The 14,568-nt window shown below is 39.8% G+C and overlaps 1 protein-coding gene and 1 long non-coding RNA gene across 4 annotated transcripts in view; one reads left to right on the plus strand and one right to left on the minus strand.

Annotated features, from left to right (window-relative positions):
• The window catches only part of LOC139980111 (lysosomal Pro-X carboxypeptidase-like), a 44,472-nt gene that overhangs the window by 12,736 nt on the left and 17,168 nt on the right, over positions 1-14,568 (minus strand). For both annotated transcript variants that reach the window (XM_071991503.1, XM_071991502.1), the window contains 2 exons: positions 10,236-10,414; positions 1,098-1,255 (listed from right to left, as the gene is read on the minus strand). In XM_071991503.1, coding sequence (XP_071847604.1) covers positions 1,098-1,255; positions 10,236-10,414 — 337 coding nt within the window. The remainder of the gene's footprint in view (positions 1-1,097; positions 1,256-10,235; positions 10,415-14,568) is intronic.
• LOC139980115 (uncharacterized) lies at positions 10,438-13,992 on the plus strand. Of its 2 annotated transcripts, none has more exons than XR_011797453.1 (3): positions 10,438-11,645; positions 12,320-12,475; positions 12,752-13,992. It is a non-coding gene; the product is annotated as an uncharacterized lncRNA (long non-coding RNA). The 2 variants fall into 2 exon arrangements; XR_011797452.1 differs by having other exon boundaries at positions 10,440-11,645; positions 12,747-13,992.

Here is a 14,568-nt window from a genome sequence, read left to right on the forward strand (position 1 = left end):
ATTAGATGACCCTTTAATTGGTGCAATCAACATGGTTCTTCCTGAAAGAAATGACTGTAGCAATAGTTACTGCAGTAGGTTAATAACTTTATATTATATTTTGAAGTATTAAAAATCTCTTGAAATTTTTTAAGACAAAAAGAAGATTTAGACATTGTACCGCCACACAACTGACTTACATAGCCCAGCTGTTAGTATTTAGGGATCTACATACCTAACACATATGAAATTCATGGAAGTTTCACTTTTTACTTTTCATACTTTGACCGTTACTGAGTTCATATGACCTTTGACCTCCACCACAATCAATAGGATTAGCTGAACTAATTACAGGAAATTCATAAGCCAAATATAAGAACTGCATAGATGACCTTCCTTGAGATATCATAATCACAAGATTTTCACTTTTTATCTTTCTACTGACCTCAAATGATCTTTGACATGCATGAAACACTACAGATCATCTACTTTCCAACAGCAAGCTACTCATGAAGTATGAACGTTCTGCAACTTCTACTTCTTGAGATATTGTGTGAACAATGTTTTCAGACTTTGACCATAACTGTCACATACATGCACACATACATACAACATCACCATCACATAGATTCCTTCCGCCTTCGGCAAGGAATACAAAACTTACACTGATCTTTTACTCATTTTAGACAATCCTGCCAATGAAACCCTTGGTCAAAAGAGGTTTACTGTGAGACAGCTAACAAGGTTTTTCTACCATCTTGAATGTCTGGACCCTGTAAAGATACTCTGCAAAATGTACTCCACATAATGCAGAAATATCTTACTGTTGACCACTGACAGTTGTCTAAATATCTCTGTGAAATGGTTTCCAGGCTTTATAGGCTGATTCTGATGAACATTCACTGCAAAAGAAATCATATAGCCTCACAAGGTGAAGTACCACAACTGCTTGCTGAGTTTAACAAGCCTATTTTTGCCAACAAATTGAGGTATTGGAATAACAATAAGCTTTCTAAAGCAACCAACAGAAGAGTACACTATTCTCGACCTGAAAGATCAGGCAAAGAGACAAGAATAAAATGTAACAATGCAGAGTTTGCATAACACAAGGTACCTACCTGTCCTTCCCATTGTGTCTAAAGCTCCCCATGAGGCTCTTATGACTGAACTACAATTTTTGCTGGACATTTCAAAATCTTTGGTTACAATCTGATACGGAGCATTGCATTCCATTTCCTTTGGAAAGTTCCAAATAGGGGCAGAGCAAGCAATAGATCTGTGTGGAAAAATGATAAATTAATGATTGAGTAGCTAAGTACTGTATTATCAGAAACAGTGTAAATGATTTAGCAAATTTAATTATCCAACATATGCTCCATTTTTAGTTCTGAAATATGCTCATTCTTTATGCTTTTAATGCTCCCAGAGCGTACTGCATGATTGACCATGCTACATGTATCAACTACTTCAGAATTTTGTTCATGATAATGCACGATGCTATTATGATCATAGACAGTGTTTCAATTTAATTATCCACCAAACTCTTCATGTTCTCTGTGCACAGGGAGAACTCTGATCATACATAGCGTTTCAGTTTAATTATCCACCAAAGTCATAATGTTCTCTTTACACAGGGAGAACTCTGATCATACATAGTGTTTCAATTTAATTATCCAACAAACTCTTCATGTTCTCTGTACACAGGGAGAACTCTGATCATACACAATGTTTCAGTTTAATTATCCACCAAACTTTTAATGTTCTCTGTACACAGGGAGAACGATCATACATAGTGTTTCAGTTTAATTATCCACCAAAGTCATAATGTTCTCTTTACACAGGGAGAACTCTGATCATACATAGTGTTTCAATTTAATTATCCAACAAACTCTTCATGTTCTCTGTACACAGGGAGAACTCTGATCATACACAATGTTTCAGTTTAATTATCCACCAAACTTTTAATGTTCTCTGTACACAGGGAGAACGATCATACATAGTGTTTCAGTTTAATTATCCACCAAAGTCATAATGTTCTCTTTACACAGGGAGAACTCTGATCATACATAGTGTTTCAATTTAATTATCCAACAAACTCTTCATGTTCTCTGTACACAGGGAGAACTCTGATCATACACAATGTTTCAGTTTAATTATCCACCAAACTTTTAATGTTTTCTGTACACAGGGAGAACGATCATACATAGTGTTTCAGTTTAATTATCCACCAAAGTCATAATGTTCTCTTTACACAGGGAGAACTCTGATCATACATAGTGTTTCAATTTAATTATCCAACAAACTCTTCATGTTCTCTGTACACAGGGAGAACTCTGATCATACACAATGTTTCAGTTTAATTATCCACCACACTCTTAATGTTCTCTTTACACAGGGAGAACTCTGATCATACACAATGTTTCAGTATAATTATCCACCAAACTCTTAGTGTTCTCTGTACACAGGGAGAACTCTGATCATACATAGCGTTTCAGTTTAATTATCCACCAAAGTCATAATGTTCTCTGTACACAGGGAGAACGATCAAACACAGTGTTTCACTTTAATTATCCAACAAACTCTTAATGTTCTCTTTACACAGGGAGAACTCTGATCATACACAGTGTTTCAATTTAATTATTCACCAAATTCTTAATATTCTTTGCACACAGGGAGAACTGTGATCATACACTGTTCAATTTTAGAAAAATAATTATTCAATCTAGGAGATATCACAGATTTAAAGTTTCTTCACATGCAGGGTGAAACTTTTATCAAGTCTGAATATGACATCTTACACAGTCATCATCCAAACAGTTGGCATACCATTACCAATTTCCCAGCTACAGTAGAGAAACCATCCATGCAGCTGGTATGCCATGACTAATTTCCCAGCTACAGTAGAGAAACCATCCATGCAGCTGGTATACCATGACTAAGTTCCTAGCTACAGTAGAGAAACCATCTATGCAGCTGGTATGCCATGACTAATTTCCTAGCTACAGTAGAGAACCATCCATGCAGCTATGCCATGACTTATTTCCTAGCTACAGTAGAGAAACCATCCATGCAGCTGCTATGCCATGACTAATTTCCTAGCTACAGTAGAGAACCATCCATGCAGCTGCTATGCCATGACTTATTTCCTAGCTACAGTAGAAAAACCATCCATGCAGCTGCTATGCCATGACTAATTTCCTAGCTACAGTAGAGAACCATCCATGCAGCTATGCCATGACTTATTTCCTAGCTACAGTAGAGAAACCATCCATGCAGCTCGTATGCCATGACTTATTTCCTAGCTACAGTAGAGAAACCATCCATGCAGCTGGTATGCCATGACTAATTTCCTAGCTACAGTAGAGAACCATCCATGCAGCTGCTATGCCATGACTTATTTCCTAGCTACAGTAGAGAAACCATCCATGCAGCTCGTATGCCATGACTTATTTCCTAGCTACAGTAGAGAAACCATCCATGCAGCTGCTATGCCATGACTAATTTCCTAGCTACAGTAGAGAACCATCCATGCAGCTGCTATGCCATGACTTATTTCCTAGCTACAGTAGAGAAACCATCCATGCAGCTGGTATGCCGTGACTTATTTCCTAGCTACAGTAGGGAAACCATCCATGCAGCTGCTATGCCATGACTAATTTCCTAGCTACAGTAGAGAACCATCCATGCAGCTGCTATGCCATGACTTATTTCCTAGCTACAGTAGAGAAACCATCCATGCAGCTGGTATGCCATGACTTATTTCCTAGCTACAGTAGGGAAGCCATCCATGCAGCTGCTATGCCATGACTTATTTCCTAGCTACAGTAGAGAACCATCCATGCAGCTGCTATGCCATGACTTATTTCCTAGCTACAGTAGAGAAACCATCCATGCAGCTGGTATGCTATGACTTATTTCCTAGCTACAGTAGGGAAGCCATCCATGCAGCTGATATGCCATGACTTATTTCATAGCTACAGTAGAGAACCATTCATGCAGCTGGTATGCCATGACTTATTTCCTAGCTACAGTAGAGAAACCATCCATGCAGCTGGTATGCCATGACTTATTTCCTAGCTACAGTAGAGAAACTATCCATGCAGCTGGTATGCCATGACTAATTTCCTAGCTACAGTAGAGAACCATCCATGCAGCTGCTATGCCATGACTTATTTCCTAGCTACAGTAGAGAAACCATCCATGCAGCTCGTATGCCATGACTTATTTCCTAGCTACAGTAGAGAAACCATCCATGCAGCTGCTATGCCATGACTAATTTCCTAGCTACAGTAGAGAACCATCCATGCAGCTGCTATGCCATGACTTATTTCCTAGCTACAGTAGAGAAACCATCCATGCAGCTGGTATGCCGTGACTTATTTCCTAGCTACAGTAGGGAAACCATCCATGCAGCTGCTATGCCATGACTAATTTCCTAGCTACAGTAGAGAACCATCCATGCAGCTGCTATGCCATGACTTATTTCCTAGCTACAGTAGAGAAACCATCCATGCAGCTGGTATGCCATGACTTATTTCCTAGCTACAGTAGGGAAGCCATCCATGCAGCTGCTATGCCATGACTTATTTCCTAGCTACAGTAGAGAACCATCCATGCAGCTGCTATGCCATGACTTATTTCCTAGCTACAGTAGAGAAACCATCCATGCAGCTGGTATGCTATGACTTATTTCCTAGCTACAGTAGGGAAGCCATCCATGCAGCTGATATGCCATGACTTATTTCATAGCTACAGTAGAGAACCATTCATGCAGCTGGTATGCCATGACTTATTTCCTAGCTACAGTAGAGAAACCATCCATGCAGCTGGTATGCCATGACTTATTTCCTAGCTACAGTAGAGAAACTATCCATGCAGTTGGTATGCCATGACTAATTTCCTAGCTACAGTAGGGAAGCCATCCATGCAGCTGGTATACCATGACTAAGTTCCTAGCTACAGTAGGGAAGCCATCCATGCAGCTGGTATGCTATGACTAATATCCCAGCTACAGTAGAGAAACCATCCATGCAGCTGGTATGCCATGACTTATTTCCTAGCTACAGTAGAGAAACCATCCATGCAGCTGGTATGCCATGACTAATTTCCTAGCTACAGTAGGAAAGCCATCCATGCAGCTGGTATGCCATGACTAAGTTCCTAGCTACAGTAGGGAAGCCATCCATGCAGCTGCTATGCCATGATTAATTTCCCAGCTACAGTAGAGAAACCATTCATGCAGCTGCTATGCCATGACTTATTTCCTAGCTACAGTAAAGAAACCATCCATGCAGCTGGTATGCCATGACTTATTTCCTAGCTACAGTAGGGAAGCCATCCATGCAGCTGGTATGCCATGACTAAATTCCTAGCTACAGTAGGGAAGCCATCCATGCAGCTGGTATGCCATGACTAAATTCCCAGCTACAGTAGGGAAGTCACCCATGCAGCTGGTATGCCATGACTAATGTCCCAGCTACAGTAGGGAAGCCATCCATGCAGCTGGTATGCCATGACTAATTTCCTAGCTACAGTAGGGAAGCCATCCATGCAGCTGCTATGCCATGACTTATTTCCTAGCTACAGTAGAGAAACCATTCATGCAGATGCTATGCCATGACTTATTTCCTAGCTACAGTAGAGAAACCATCCATGCAGCTGGTATGCCATGACTTATTTCCTAGCTACAGTAGGGAAGCCATCCATGCAGCTGGTATGCCATGACTAAATTCCTAGCTACAATAGGGAAGCCATCCATGCAGCTGGTATGCCATTACTAAATTCCCAGCTACAGTAGGGAAGTCACCCATGCAGCTGGTATGCCATGACTAATGTCCCAGCTACAGTAGGGAAGCCATCCATGCAGCTGGTATGCCATGACTAATTTCCTAGCTACAGTAGGGAAGATATCCATGCAGCTGGTATGACATCACTAATGTCCCAGCTACAGTAGGGAAGTCACCCATGCAGCTGGTTTGCCATGACTAATGTCCCAGCTACAGTAGGGAAGCCATCCATGCAGCTGGTATGCCATGACTAAATTCCCAGCTACAGTAGGGAAGTCACCCATGCAGCTGGTATGCCATGACTAATGTCCCAGCTACAGTAGGGAAGCCATCCATGCAGCTGGTATGCCATGACTAATTTCCTAGCTACAGTAGGGAAGATATCCATGCAGCTGGTATGACATCACTAATGTCCCAGCTACAGTAGGGAAGTCACCCATGCAGCTGGTTTGCCATGACATGCTACAGTAAGCAAACGATCCATGTTGCTGTTATGAATGCCTCTTTTTTTCATGCTATAGTATGGTAACCCACATGGTGCAACAGTAGGATGTCCATCCATGTGGCTGGTACAGTATACCATTATTAGTTTCCCTGTAATAGTAGGATGTCCATCCATGTGGCTGGTACAGTATACCATTATTAGTTTCCCTGTAATAGTAGGATGTCCATCCATGTGGCAGCACAATAGTAATTTGGAAGCTTACCCTGGCTGAAGTTCATACTGAGTCATTCCTTGTCAAATCATGGATGGCTGTGGCTAGACCCTCTCCAAATATTATGAAAGTTATCTTATGATAGGAACACCATGAAATAACACATTTGTCGCCACTGTGGCAATTTGAGGTCTGATTTCTCAGCAATGAAACATCCTACCTTGATATTACAGAAGATTATGGACTCTATCCGATAGAATGGAAAGAATGGGAATTCAAAGTATTTCTATGGGATAGAGCCCATTGCTTCTGTATTAGATAGGTAGTAGAATGGTTAATTGCTGAGATATCAAACCTCAAAAATCAAGAAAATGCCATCGTAGGGACAATTTGTGGGATTTCAAAGTGTGATAAATTGGCCAATTTTGAAGCAATGCAACTAAAATTTTCAGAATATGCTTATTCATGGTGTTCCAGGCTTACAAAGAATTTGGTAAGTTTGAAAGAGGTCGAAACACAACATACTCCAAAATTTGGGGATTTGATATGGAATGACGTAATGCATGTAACTTAGCCGACATTTGACCCCAGCTAAAACAGCAAGGAAATTTTACTACATATGGGAAAGTCAAATTTGCCTAAATTTCACATCTTCATTCAGACCTGACAGAGTTATTAGTGTTTGAGGTATGTTAAAACTTGTTGGAATAGGGCAGGGGTAACAATAAATATAGGCCAGTAAACAGGAGCAGGTCACAGTTTGTAATAAGGAATGGGAATTACACATTGTTTGAACACACCAAAAATAGAATTTTAACGCTGGCTAAATCATTAGGCCTAGTCTATCTAATGCCACATTCGTCTAAAATGGCTGAAGGTAGTAACAAACGGTAACCCCCAATGATAAGGGGCCAGAGAAAAAACAAAACAAGTTATTTAACTTCTGGTTTAGGGGCAACCAGAGGGGAACGAACAGGACTCACAGTCAAAGGCCAATGAGAAGAACACAAGAGAGTTCAGAAAGAAGTGGCTAAAGTTTGGGGCCCATTTTTTTCACTGATAGTACTTTTAAAAATCAGTGAAAATGATTCTAAAACTCTCATCGAGTGGTTCCAACAACAGCTCATATGGCACCAGAAAGCACAATTTTTCTTCAGAGGAAAATTCATTACATAATCCCTTTATAAGCATACCTGAAAAGAGGAAAATGAAAGCACCATTTTACATCTAAGCTCCCTTCCAAAAGAAAAATTTTCAAAGGGGAGGGGGCACCCAGGACGGCGGTGAGTCAAATGTTCAGATATTAGCCATTTTGACTCAATGGGAAATTTCTTAAGGGAAACACTGGTGATGACCCCATACGACCTTTGACCTACACCCAAAACACTAAGGTTCTTGTACGCACAATATGAGCCCCAATAAAGTTCCTATTTGGAGATACTGTGTTTACATATATTTCAAGGTTTGATCCCTGGTGACCATAAATGAATTCTCACCTACACCAAATTGTGTAAAAGATTTACACCACAGAATGTTGTCCTTTTGTTTTTGAGATTTTCACATTTTGCCTTCTGCTGACCCCAAATGACCTTTGACCTTCACCCAAAGCAATAGGGTTCTTGTCCTAATAATAATGGGGAACCACTTGCCACATATGAAAACTGCAGAGGGTTACCTATCTTGAGATATCATGTTTACGAACTAGGGCATCACATACACACCCACGCGCGAACACACATACAACTTGACTGCATGAGTTACTTGCCTGCCTAAGGCAGGTAACCAACCAGAAACGAAAAACGTTTCGTGATTACGATGCCTAAACATATTCATAGTGTGTGGTAAGCAATACATGTTAATATACATGAACTTGGGCACACCAAAATGAAGAGGATTATCTTTTGACTAATGCAGCAAGGTATAAAGGTATAAGGAATCAGTTATCATGTTGACAAGGTTACATCTCTATGTTCCGATGTCTCTATGCTCCAACGTCTCTATGTTCCGACAACTTTTTTTTGACCAAAATTTTGACCAACAAGTTTCGGACCAAAATTTTTTCGGACCAAATTTGTGGGTCCAAAAAAATTGATTCCACAAAATAAATTGGGTCCCAAAAAATTTGGGTCCAAAAGAATTGGGGTCCAAAAAAGTTAAGTCCCCCCCGCAAAAAATTGGGTCCCAAAAAATTTTGGTAAAAAAAAATTGTCGCAACAAAGAGACGTCGGAACATAGAGACATTGGAACATAGGGATGTCACCATTGACAAAGCATCAAACACTTCATTCACTGGTAAAGATTTTACAGCATAGAGTTTTTATTCCAAATCTCAGATCAGCTTCTCTGGACTCATCATAGCAACATTATCTTGACTTCTTGAGGCTTAGAAACTAAACACCGTTCTTGAAGATAACAACCACCCCTGCTATATGTAGCTACTAATAGTGCACTAATTCCTCATAGTGGATGGTTGAGATTTACTTATACTGCTAGCCCTCTTAATGCCAATAGAGCTGATGTGTATCCTAGTGCTTGTCACGCTAGCCGTACAGGCCTATGAAAACCTGTACAGGATATGTGTAGCTAACAGGGCATGTGCATCTCTCGATAGTGGCAAGATGACATCCCCTGAAGGAGAGGAAGAAATTTCCCAGAAACCCAAACTACTGGACTGTGGACAATCCTCCTTAGTTGGAATGAGGAGGGTCCTTGATGCTAATTTTGCAAAACTGGTACCCTCACAAAGACATAGGTGAATAGACAGTGGCAAAACTAAGGATCCCAAAGGATACTGATCCAATCTTCGTGCTGAAAGATGCGTCCAGTACAATCCTTTGTTGATCCTTAAATGGGTTCAAAAGTGAAAAATTCCAAAAGGTAATCAAAGGTGGAAAAACTAAGCTAATTGTGTGTTTCTTAAAAATTGAATGGGTAGAATGAGGAGGGGGGTAGACCGGAATGGGCGGTCACCTGTCGAGGCCATTACCAGTTGCAGTACATATTGTACAGCAAGAGTGCAGTTGTTTTGAGGAGACAGGTAAGTGAGGAAGTGAAGTAAATCTAGTGCATCCCTACACTAATACCCACCCACATGATTGGTATATCATGACTTACCCTGCTCACTGATACCCACCCACATGATTGGTATATCATGACTTACCCTGCTCACTGATACCCACCCACATGATTTGTATATCATGACTTACCCTGCTCACTGATACCCACCCACATGATTGGTATATCATGACTTACCCTGCTCACTGATACCCACCCACATGATTGGTATATCATGACTTACCCTGCTCACTGATACCCACCCACATGATTGGTATATCATGACTTACCCTGCTCACTGATACCCACCCACATGATTGGTATATCATGACTTACCCTGCTCACTGATACCCACCCACATGATTGGTATATCATGACTTACCCTGCTCACTGATACCCACCCACATGATTGGTATATCATGAGTTACCCTGCTCACTGATACCCACCCACATGATTGGTATATCATGACTTACCCTGCTCACTGATACCCACCCACATGATTGGTATATCATGACTTACAGTACCCTGCTCACTGATACCCACCCACATGATTGGTATATCATGACTTACAGTACCCTGCTCACTGATACCCACCCACATGATTGGTATATCATGACTTACCCTGCTCACTGATACCCACCCATATGATTGGTATATCATGACTTACCCTGCTCACTGATACCCACCCACATGATTGGTATATCATGACTTACCCTGCTCACTGATACCCACCCACATGATTGGTATATCATGACTTACCCTGCTATGACGTTTGGATACTTCATTCTCATCCACGCAGCTAGCATTCCTCCATAAGATCCTCCAAATGCTATCACAGGGCTGTGTGCCAGGCTAGGTTCTTCCTTGATAGCTCCAATCAGATATGCATAATCTGCTAATGCTTGTTCAGATGATAAGTATTTTAAATGCATCAGATCCTTCAAGAAGGGAACAAAACACATTAAAGTCAAATTCAAGTCAGTGAAATTCAAGCCTTACACATAATATATCCTAAGTGTAGCTTCATGAAGAGATCAGCTACTGACTGAGACACCCAACACTTAATAGTAAATACTGAAAGATTTTTCTTAGAATTCCCAACAAACAACATACATTAATGCTTCACCCTCAAATCATTCAACCTAGACTAGAGGTGGATCTCGGAGTATCAACTCAACCTTCAAAACAGACAGTTGTGAAAAATTAAATTCACTGCTTTGTCGAGAAGTGTGCCATGGCTTGCAGTGTTAATTGACGACTGACCAACTAGCTAGATCCACCTGCATGGAGGCAAGGCTTACATTTGATTAATATCTGTTTAGTAGATAATTTGCTCAATTCCACTTAACTACCTGACTAATGTACAGCAAGTGAGTTAGTGGCCATCAGCTGAAGGTCGAAATTCGCTTGTTTCGTTCCAGCAACTGCGGGTCTAAAATTTCTCTACAGCATTGAATACATAAATTAACTAAGATTAATGATCCAAAAGTTCTCCATGTACTTTCCTGCAGTTTTTTTGCAATTCCGCTCGAAAGATCGAACTATATTTTTTATTGCGTATGTTAAGAAACCTGCCGTTTTACGTTCAAAAGTTGTGCGCCAGTTAGATATCTGTACCATGTGATATGAATTGTCCAATGAGCCATGAGTTCTGTGTGCAATCTATGTAGAAAACAACAAACATGGCGGCTCCCACGGGCGCTAGTCAGTCTCCGACACACGGAAATCTACAGTGCTCAGTGCACATTGAATCTGTAAAATTTGAAGCAGTCAAGGCACTGACGAATAAACGATGGACTAAAGTTACTTCCTGCGCTAAAGATTGGCTTAATCTCAGCGGCGGAGTTAGTGATATCGCCGTACTACTGATTACTCCATGGCCTACTACGATCAAGCGTGTGTTCAACAGCATAGTATGATGGGGTTCCACGATAAGTGTTACAGGCGGTTCATTGATAGCAAGCACATTGCTGCAAGAAAACGGACAGTTCCAGAGGAGACCCCATATGATTTTAAACGAAGAATTGACGGAAAAGATCGAGGAAACCAAGCAGAAGCTCTGGTGTATTGCCTGTTCAATTTATTATATGTGGGAAAAGAAACAATACATTACTCGGCGTTGCAAACGGGTGCAGGACAAGCTGCAGCAGGCAGAGACTTTCGATGGAGGTAAGCCTAAGCATACTACACGACTCTACTTGTACTTCTGTGGCATAGTTGAAGTGTTAAGAGAAGTTGCATAATGCAAGATCAGTAGCTCTTGAGGGATAGAATCTAAGTCAAAGGGCACGGTCTTGGACCTGAACATAATATAATTAGTGGCATGGTCATCTGATTTGTTTTGTTATAAGGTGGTAGGAACAGAAATTTGTTTCAAATTCTCCATCTGGGGCACTAGCCTAAGTGTTAAATACAGGCTTCATAGTTTTCTTACTGTGGCCCTTTATTTGAATGATAGAGATATTATATTAGTTAGAAAAATAAGTGTAACAAAGGTGCAATAAGGTTAGGTTTGCAAGGTCTTATGGTCAGCCTGTCTAGCTTTAACAAAATGAACAAGTATCTGTCTCCTTTATGATTAGTAACAGATATAATCTACCATTGTATAATTTAAACCATAACATTAAGAGATAATGTACTGTACTGTTAAAAAAAGCCTGTTTTAATTCTTTTTTGCATGACACTGGTTTGCAAAATTTGAATGTGTCTTTGTTTGTCCATAGAAGATGAGCAGATCACATGGTATATAAATAAAATTGTCTTAGTTCTTATTTGTTCAAACTTACATTTTGATCAACAGAAAATGCAAAACAATTTGCTTTTTTTATTTCATTTTATTAAAGTATTGCTTCGACAAGCAGCAGAGCGGAAAAAAGATGAGCCCAGATTTTATGAATATTAGAGGAAAAGACCGTGTTGCCATTGAAGTGAGGTACCACTCTCTATGTTGAAGAAACTAGATACAATTCTTGACAAGGAAGACATACAGATCTTGAAAGGTAAAGTACTCTCTTTAATGTGTGGTTCATTGAGTGTTCAGGGGTGGATCTAGGACTTTTGGAATATGGGGGTCCTCCCCAAAGGAAAATTAAAAAATTCTCTAAACGCTTTGAGATGCAATATCAGGTTAATCTTTCCATTGAAATTATTAAAGTAATTTGCAACATATTTCTAGCTGAATTGTGATTATATTGGTACCCCATCATAAAATGTGAGACTCAAAAATATCCAATTTCATGGTACAAGGTGTTCTGTTCATCTCCTCCTCAGAGCAGAGTTTACCACCAACAAAAGATGCTCTGGTCCAGCATGTTAAGCACTGCACCAACCCGGCTGCTATTCACAGTAGGGCATTGCAGCAAAGGATTGATGCACTCTCACCAGAGGGACATGGATGGAAACTTGAAAATGATGACCTTATAATCACTTGGATGACGAAGCCACCTGACCCAGATGTTTTGCTTCAGTGTGTCAGCAGTAGCTGTAGAGTCGGCAAATGTCTTAAAAGAAGATGTTCCTGAATGAATGCACAACTACTGTGTACAGACCTATGTAAATATAGAAATTGCAGCAACTTCCAAGAAGATGTTGAGATTGTTGATGCAGGGGAAGATGATTTGGAGGATGAACTGTGATGGTGTTAAATCTTGATATCTTAGTCTGAAATTTTAATCAAGTTTGAAGTTTGTGAAGAGGGTTAACTTTTTCAAAGTCATGTTGTCATTGTTTTGTTCCCCAGGGTTTAAAGGAACCAGAAAACATGATCTTATTCATATATTCATTTTAGCTATTAGTAGTTTTATGTAGATTACCCTACCTACCAGACACCTTATGATAAATATCCACATTTTCTTCAAATCACACTTTTTTTGCTGAGAGGGGAGGGGGGAGGAGGGTGTTATGGGCATGCTTTACCTCTTGCATATTCACAACTACATTTACTGAAGACGATGACGCAAATACCGCGTCCTGAAACCAGTCAGAGGTTTATATACTGTTGTTGGGGAACCATCGCCCCTGACCCTGTTCCAATATCACGGTTCTTTATTGTTTTGCCGTAAAATTTCGTTACCTGTTTTGTTCATATTGTTAACACGTTTTGTGCATCTGTTCAAGTTTTGACTGAAGGATATTCAAGTCTTTAGTGACTTTTATTTCATCTAATTATCTTCACCTCTACTACGGAACATGACTTTCCCATTTCCATACCATATCTGACTTCCATGCAGTGAATTGAAGTGGATCCTGTTATAACTAGTACAACTGTCCTTGGATGAACTTTTAATCACTTATTAATTCCTCGCCGCGCCTTTTGATGAAGAACCTGTATCTTGAATCATCGCAAAGGCCCAGCTCTACTACACCATTGAGTGTATCGACCCAGTCTTAATAGATACATTATTTCTTTCTATCTGGGGCTTAAGTTAACTGTCTTCATTATTCACTTATTTGTACCATTCACCTTTATTATTCATATTATTTGTAGAATATAGAACTATTATTATTCAAAATACCATTCGAAACCTTGTCGATCTTTTCTTTTATACGTTAACTCCCTTGGAAACACTTTTTGCAGGAATACGAATTATAAACATGTCGTTTCTGTAACATGGAGAAAGTACCTAGTTTTGCAGAAGACTGTAGAAAGAGTACTAAGGTAACGGATATATACCGACTAACTTTATTTCACATCTACGATATGCCATGATGTCTTAGTGTGCCAACTTATATATTGATTTATACAAAAGAAATAACTCACTGGTCTTGGGGCATTGGCACATCTCATTGTAACTAGGGTTTCAGCTACATGTAAAGTAGAGGGGGAGGGGGTCACATGTGTAAAACAGTTTGCATGGGGAGTGTAACAATTATGGAAAGGAACTTTTCATTATATGTGTATATTTACGCATACATGCACAGACGAAATGCATAACATAGGGGGAAAATCTAAAAATATTTGATTTATTACAAAGCATTATATCCGAGTTTATTAAAAGTGGTACATTTTTATAATTAAAACCCTTAAGTTATAATGTGCAAAAATTGTATTTCATATTTCAAAGTTGAAAATGTGATTTTTTACCATTTTGGC

Source organism: Apostichopus japonicus, chromosome 14 (genome assembly GCF_037975245.1).
Source record: "Apostichopus japonicus isolate 1M-3 chromosome 14, ASM3797524v1, whole genome shotgun sequence".
NCBI lineage: Eukaryota > Metazoa > Echinodermata > Holothuroidea > Aspidochirotida > Stichopodidae > Apostichopus > Apostichopus japonicus.